Below are 8,286 nucleotides of genomic sequence, written 5' to 3'. Positions count from 1 at the left end.
CCTGCCGATTCTCAGTCTCGGCTTGTTTGCGAATGAGTGCTGCCCGCTGCTCTACGGGTTGGCCGACCTGCAAGCTGCCGCGTGCCTCTGCGACGTCCTCGGCGGGGTCCTCGGCCTCCGCCTCGACGTCATACTCCTCCTCAACCAGTGCAACATTCGCTGCGAATCCACCTACACCTGCCCGCGCTGACCGATCAACCGTACACATATATGTGCTCTTTGCAAGTTTGCGTTCCAGTTCATCTTATACCTCAGTCTTGTGCATGAATGCATGCAACGGTGTTCACTAGGTAGATACTCCCTCCGTTCGGAATTACTTGTCGCAGAAATGGATGTATCTAGATGTATTTTAATTCTAAATACATCCATTTCCGAGACAAGTAATTCCGAACGGAGGGAGTACATGCGTAATCGTAAAAGTGTGTCTTGTTGCGTTGTTGGAATTAATACTGTACCAAACATGCATGCATATGTACGTGGAATAAAAGTACGTTGAAGTTGTCTAACAATGTGCTTATATCATCTGGGATATTCATGTCTTTGTATCATCTGAGATGTCCGGGCTGTGCATGCATGAAAGCTTCTGATTTTCCTTTTCTTTTGATGAAGAAGGATAGAAAATTACGTGAAAACCAAGTTTCGGTGGAAACCGATGAAAACCACCAGGAACAATGTTTTAATGTCTTGAAAAAATCTCAATGGGCATCAATACAACATGGGGTACTATCTTTGTGATAGCATCTATTCTATACTCATCAGAATAACTCATGGTGGGTGCTGCATCTAGAGCCAGAGTTAAGGGCCCGTTGGTTTGGACTAGAGCCACTCTCTAGTGCAAGATCTATTCCTTGCTTATTGTGACGACATCATAAGTCTCGTCCGCAGCGCCCATACTTTTAGGCTGACCCGTTAACCTTTTTGGGTCTGTCATTTGATCGACCAGTACATTCGTTGTTGTTCCTGATTTTTTTTGTTTTCATTTGTTTTTCACTATATTTTTCTTTGTTTCTTCGGTTTCTCGGTTTTTTGTTTCCATTGTTTTTTTTGCCGGTTTGTCTTCTTTTCTGGTTCTGACGTATTTTCCAGTTTTTGCATCGGTTTTCACGGTTTTCATCTTTTTCCTTTGTTTTTCCACATATATGTTTTTGACGCGTACTTCCTTGTTCATACACATTATATATTTTTGGTATAACATAAAACATTTCTTATATGTATTTAGCACCTTTTGAATGCATGATTAACACATTCTGATGTCTACTTTTTTCCATATACCTTTTATATATTTTGTACACCAGGAACATTTTATACATGTGTTAAAAAATTTACATACAAGATTAAAATTTCTTATATTTTTGGAAGCTTCTATGGACCAGTTCGTTGAACCTTCTATCGTATTTGGCCTGTTTTGGGAATATTCCACACCGTTTTTTATTTTTGTTTTTTCTATGTTTTATCTTTATCAGTTTTTTGGCTCTCTTTTTCTACAGGTAATTTTTTTACAATAGGTATTTTTTTTGGCTTTCTTTTTGAAATACATGTCTACTTTTTTCACTACACATTAAACAGTTTTTGTAGACATGGAGATCTTCTCTGTAGATACACGTTGAATTTTTTTCAAATATATGATGAACACTTTTCTTTAAAAACCAATGCGTGGATACTTGTCCACACCAACGACCATGCATGTATAATATACCTGGCCATGGGCAGTCCGGCCCGGAAGGCATGAGCCGACCCGGCACGAAATGTCCGACCCGGTCGGGCCCGAGATTGTCCACAGGCCGGGCCTGGGCCTAGATTTTGAAGAGGCCCAACCCGATGCCTGGCGGGCTTTTACACTGTCGGGCCGGGCTTGGGGCCTGATTTTTACACCCGACGCCAGGGCCTGAGTTTTCTGCATCAGGCTTGGTTAGGCCCGTCTCGAAGACCGTCCGAGCCCGAGGGATGGCCAGATATAATGTATAAGCCAAAGCTAGCTATGAATAGTTGACTTCTCATGCTCTCCTTTTAATATGCATTTGCTATACGTATCCATGCATGGTATCAAACTAAGTAGCAACTACGGCATGCATGCCCATGGCATGAAAATCGTCACACAGCATATCTTCAGCGCATTCCAGCCACTAGTATCCCGCTATTCTGTGTGCGGAGCTTGTTTGAAAATACACATGCCCATCAAGTATTGAAACTCGCCGGGCGTATATTATAGTTTAAGCTAAGTTGTAGATGGAGTTTATTATAGTTTAAGTTAAGTTGTAGAATCAAACTTGAATGCTATACGTGCGACCGGGCTATAAATACCACCCCCACACAGCTCAAACTCACAGCGCCTACAAACCCTTGCTAGTTGCTTCCTATAGTAAGCCTTGCTTCCTCTCGACCAAGGCTAGCTTTCGCAATGGAGCCATCGACCAAGCTCTTCCTCGTGCTCCTCGGCCTAAACTTGATGGTCACCGCTGTGCACGGTGGTTGCGGACCCCACTGCCCTACCCCGACCCCACCGCCGCCTCCATCGACCAACGGCGGCTCGTGCTCGATTGACACGTTGAAGCTGCGCGTGTGCGCCAACGTGCTGAAACTGCTGAAGCTCGGGCTTGGCGTGCCGCCCAGCGAGCGGTGTTGCCCGCTGCTGGCCGATCTGGCCGACCTGGACGCTGCGGTGTGCCTCTGCACCGCCATCAGGGCCAAGGTCCTCGGCGTCATCAAGCTCAATGTCCCCGTCGACCTGGTGCTCCTGCTCAACCACTGCCACAAGACCTGCCCGCCTGGCTTCACCTGCCCGCACTGATCGAACAAAGTACTCGGCCAAGCATGGCATGCTGCGTACACATGCCATGCATGCAGCCGTCTATACACCACTCCAGTTTGTGTTTGAGTTCATCTATATGTCTTGTGCATGCCTAGGTTCTCTGTCATGCATTAGCATTATGCATGCATGCAGTGATCACTAGGTAGGTACGTAAACATAAGTGCATGAAAGTGTGTCAAGTTTGTGGTGTCCAAATAAATGACCCACGTAACCGGGGATTTGTATCATCATCTGAAATACTGTACCGGGCGCCTATATGCCCCTAGCTTGTATCATCTGAAATCTGATGAAGTTGTGTAAACTCGAGATGTGTGTTACATATATATTGCCGCGTCATATTCCACTCCGAAAACACATACTTGCACCGAGATCAAAGCCAACCCTAAGTTTTATATGGATCGTAGGAAGAGAAACATAAATAAATTGGATCAAGGATGGATGAATTTAGTATTGACGAGCGACTTGCAGACACATGGCAAGGGAGCTGTGATGCGATACCATGCAGCATCGATGTTTATATCGGCTGGCAGTTCATATCATCCTTGCATGCAGTTACAGACTCAAAAACTTCTTGAAGCATATCAAAATGTTTAGAGTTGCATCTTCTTTGCATGGAAGTCATTGTAGAAGAAGTGGATGCTGCTTATGGCTTGGTGCAACCTTTGTTGTCTTGCACAACTCCTCAGAGTAAAGTAAAAAAGGCTGTTTATTAGTCTTTGTTGTCTTGCACAACTCCTTTCCCTGCTCAAACATTACTATTACATGTTTTGGGTGGCTGATGTTGTTTGGGTATCATTTTTTGTGTTTTCCTTTTGTCTCATTTTTTCCCTTTTAACCTTTTCTTGTGTTTTTTATGTTTTGCCTTCTTCAAATTTTATTTGCATCCATTTTACTTTGTTCATTTTCTGCTATGTCTTTGTTTTTTCATTTGTTTTCTTATGCTTTTGGAAAAATACCGGAATATCCATATTTAATTATTTAAAGCATATGAGCATATATTTAGATGTTCATGAATAACTCTTCTTCAGAACATGTTTTTGGATATTTAGGAATACATTTTAAACATGAGATGACCACTTTATTCAAATATATGCATATTTATGGTGAGGTACATGCATATTTTTAAAATTGATCTGCAACATGTGATTTTATCAATCTTTCAAACTAACCTTAACATTTGTTTCTGAAAAATATTAAATTAGAAACAAACTTTCTAACAAATAAAACATATTAGTAGATGGCCTAGCCAATTAAGCATTAAGGATCTGTCAAGGCGTGCAATGCCACACTATTCTTCGCAGAAACGTTGAATATGATGACTCATTCATCCTTGCACAAACTAGAAATTTGTTAGCTACATATTAGTCCATCGAAAAATAAAGCTAGATTCATCCGTGCATAAAGTAGAAATTATTTTTTTAGCTATAGATTAGTTGTACTGTGCGTTTTTGCGACAACAAACAGTACACTCATTTATTTTACCTAGATTAGAAGCTCCAACAGCGGCATACTGTTTTTTTCACAGATAGAATGCATATGATTTCACTTTTACTATTCTCAGTAGCTAACACTTTCAAAGTATTGATTATCTAAAATTGCATACTTACACGTGACATAAAAGTTCAGTACTCAAAGTGCGCAATTTTGCAAGAACTCGTACGTTTAGTCTAGGTGTTGATCCAATGATTGAAAAGATGACTAGAATATAAATATATTATAGAAAATTCAAAAATAGCAAATTATACCTCTCTGCTTCCCAAAATATAAGGCGCACTTGACTTTGCACGGTCTTTGATCCATGGCTTTAACCACTAATACTCCCTCTTTTCTGGTTTATAGGGCTTATCTCAAATTTTTCGTTTTACCGATTTAAAGAGGTCATCTCCATCTCATATTGAGATTTCGAGGCGCATTAAACATTTGCATGCATGAATTAAAAAGGAACTCACCAATGCATGCAATGTTCCTACTCATCTAGAGTACGAGATACATTCCTTCACTCACCATCTGTCTTGGTTGATGAGATTTCGTACTTGAGCCCTATAAATAGGAAAGGAGGGAATATATATTAAAGTACAAGGATTGAACATGTGTGTGTGTGTCTATATATTCTAAACATACAATACGTGAAAATCATAGTCAAAGTTGTTTAACAAAGGCCAAAAAAGTCAACCGGCACTTTATATTTGGGAAAGAGGAGGTAATTTCTTCACGTGCCCTTGTTCACATGGCGGCCTAGCTCCATCACATGAATATTGTAGCTAGTTTTTTAGGGGGTATTTTAAGCTAGCTACTATAACAGTGTAATGCCCTTGTCAATATCGAGATTATTTTCCAGCGCCACCACTGCCCACTGCCCACTGGGGACGATATTTTAAGTTAGCTACTACAACAGTGTAATTCCCTTGTCAATATCGAAATTACTTTCCAGCACCACCACTGGCCACTGGGGACGAATAACAAATAATTAGACAGCTAGCCAGTATATAATAAACCAAAGTACGAGACGTATAGCATGTGCATGGATGGCCACCTAGAGCCAGTATATTTGCCTCCCGTGAACTTGCAGATCAGTTTATGCGCTATCATACATATATATTCCTTTGTCCAATTCTATGTGTGCCCTCAAGATAACAGCAAAATTTGTAAACCCATCAAACATATCTTATGGTTTTTGTTCGTTAGTGAACAAATTAAGCTCCAATAATGGTACACTAGTGGTTGTACATATTTTTCGCAAATTACGGCCAGTGTCAAATTCGATATATCATGACGTGCTTGCCCTTGTTGCAAAATGCACACTACATCCCGGCCTATAAATACCACCCCAAGCAACCAAAAAAAAGCATCACAAGCTAGCAAGCCCACCTAGCTCAGCCACAAGCCTAGCCAGTACACTCCAGTTGGCCACTTGCAAGATCGCCCTCTTCCTCGCCTTGAACCTGGTCCTAGTGGCAGCTGCGCATGGCTGCGGGTCGTACTGCGGCAACACACTGGCCGTCCCAGTGCCAACCCCGCCGATCGTCGTGCCCCCGCCGGCCATCCAAGTCCCAACCCCGCCGATGACCGGTGGCGGCAGAGGCACCTGCTCGATCAACACGCTGAAGCTGAAGGCGTGCGCCAACGTACTGAACCTGCTAGAGCTCAACCTAGGCGCGCCGGCGAGCGAGAACTGCTGCCCGCTGCTGGGCGGGCTCGCCGACCTCGACGCCGCCATCTGCCTCTGCACCGCCATCAAGGCCAATGTCCTCGGCATCAAGCTCAACATCCCCGTCGACCTCGTTCTCCTCCTCAACCAGTGCGGCAAGACCTGCTCCGCCGACTTCACCTGCCCAAGCTGATCCACCCATCATCCCTCGAACCCTCGAACCATGCATCACAAACCATGTGTCGTCGTCATCATACTCGTCTTTGGTTTGCATGCCATCACACCCGTCACTCGTGCATGCATGCACGCTTACGTGTTCATTTCTTCCAGGGACTGCTTATAAGATAGTCGTTGATCATTGTATTCCGATAGGATATCTAAATGCATGGTTCACATATTTGTAAAATGATATACATACGTGGAATAAAATGATTCAAGTTGTGTTAACTCAACCCGTGATATATTGCCAGCTTGTATGCAAGCATTATTGCGTGAATGATGATCAGATCCACATCTTGTACCTGATCATGGTGTCTATTCTTTGCTTTTGCGAGTTTCAACAGCAGCAACTCGCTTGGCATGATTCTCTTTTTGTTAAGCTTAAGAAGCACCACAAAGAACCATGCATCTGTGAAATAGAAGGATGGTTTGGATAATGTATCATGGGATCGATAAACTCAACTATAAATCTTTTGCAGTGTAAAGCGAGTAAATTTTATTTGAACCAGATCTCTATGATGTTGCAACACTTTGACATAAATTTTGTCATTGTGATAATTTAATTTGAATCAAATTTCAGCTTCATAATTTCACGCTAAACTAAATGGCTGACCTGATCGGTTTTGACAATAGGGTCTTGGGCAACAGCTCAAGCTAAAACCTGGCTCAAAGTGTCCAGAAAATAAAACCTGGCTCCCACCAGAATATCAAAATACCTGTTTTAAACAAAAATGTACTGTGTATACACACATGAATGTAGTGTTGTTAGTGAAGTCATATAACATGGTCTAGCTAGATAAATCCCAGAAGGAAGAAGCTGGGTAGCCATACATCTAAATTTATGAATAGCTACCAATTATATATATGATCCAAAACTTCCAAATATATCAGTACATACAAATGTCTCTATTAAACTTACACATAAATACTTATCATGAGCATCATATGTTTTTATGAGCACGTAATTTCTGGATCCTTTGCATTGGGATTACTAAGTTTGAAAGAATGAAACTGTGTAGAAAAATGTCCTACATAGTCCTTTCGGATGAAGGAATAATTATCCTTGCAACAATTTCCAAGGACGTTCTCTATCTTTTAAATTCCTATGAAACTTATGTCAACAGTTGCTTTTCATGTGAATATATTGGTCAAACTTTACATATTTTAATATTATAAAAAAACAACAAATATAATGTTATTTTTTTCATTTAAACAACATTAACATTTCACATGCATATTGTGATTTAAAGTTGTTCAGGTTCGACTTTCGTATATCTAGAAGGACATGTATTTCCAAATGGGGGAGTATTTTTCTTGGGAAACTAGCAGTGGCATCTTAATACTACGCTTTCTAGTTCCCTCAGTTTCATGATCGTGTGTTACAACAATAGTATAGCCCCATTTACTTATTCCTGTAATTACCAAAACCAGTAAACCTTTAAAATACACAAGAGTGCTAGAAAACAGTTCAATTCATTCGACAATTTCATGAAAATAATAGGTTGCAATTCTATTCTTGCAAAATATTGCAGAAAAACAACTACAAATTATATTGGTCCAGTCCCTTAATTGTGGCCCTCTCTGCATAAAATCCTCAGTACAGAAGGGATACATGGCAAAATTTTAGGGAGTTTTTAGGGTACATTGTACTATGGAATTTATTGTGTAGTAGTATTAACTTGACCCAATGGTTAATATATTTCGACTTGTAGTTAGGCTGAATGTCAACTTCGTAATTTCCCATTAGCCTAATATCATGTTTGTTCTTTCACATGTTACCGATCCTAATTAATCTATGATTGTTCTAACAATTACAGCCGCAGATGCAGTTAACACTTCACGGCACGTGTTGCTGGCCATTGCCCACTGCCCGCCGCACACTGAAGCGTCTCCTCCACCGTCCCGGTGCTGCCTACGTGCATCCGCCTGCTTCCCCCTCATCCAGCCATCCATATGCATGTCGTCGTCTCTTGGAAACGAGTTTATCACTCAACCTTCTAACGAGAACCAGTACTAATTCATATGGTACTTTACTTGTACTCCCTCCCTTCTAAAATAGATGACTCAACTTTGTACTAACTTTAGTATAGAGTTGAGTCATCTATTTTGA

General features: G+C 41.2%; 2 protein-coding genes across 2 annotated transcripts; both read left to right on the top strand.

The window, feature by feature from the left end:
• Positions 1 to 2,334: 2,334 nt before the first annotated feature.
• On the top strand, positions 2,335 to 3,132 carry LOC123093916 (cortical cell-delineating protein-like). Its single transcript, XM_044515978.1, has one exon. The coding sequence runs from the start codon at positions 2,399 to 2,401 to the stop codon at positions 2,786 to 2,788; it is 390 nt and encodes a 129-aa protein (XP_044371913.1). The 5' UTR covers positions 2,335 to 2,398; the 3' UTR covers positions 2,789 to 3,132.
• A 2,198-nt stretch (positions 3,133 to 5,330) lies between these two features.
• On the top strand, positions 5,331 to 6,150 carry LOC123090368 (cortical cell-delineating protein-like). The gene is made up of 2 exons (XM_044511701.1): positions 5,331 to 5,351; positions 5,713 to 6,150. Exons 1-2 carry the CDS (start codon positions 5,331 to 5,333, stop codon positions 6,148 to 6,150), a joined length of 459 nt encoding a protein of 152 aa, XP_044367636.1.
• Positions 6,151 to 8,286: the final 2,136 nt, after the last annotated feature.

Source organism: Triticum aestivum, chromosome 4B (genome assembly GCF_018294505.1).
Source record: "Triticum aestivum cultivar Chinese Spring chromosome 4B, IWGSC CS RefSeq v2.1, whole genome shotgun sequence".
In the NCBI taxonomy this organism is placed as follows: Eukaryota; Viridiplantae; Streptophyta; class Magnoliopsida; order Poales; family Poaceae; genus Triticum; species Triticum aestivum.
Note: the sequence above shows the minus strand (reverse complement) of the source record. Positions and strands in the feature narration are given on the sequence as shown.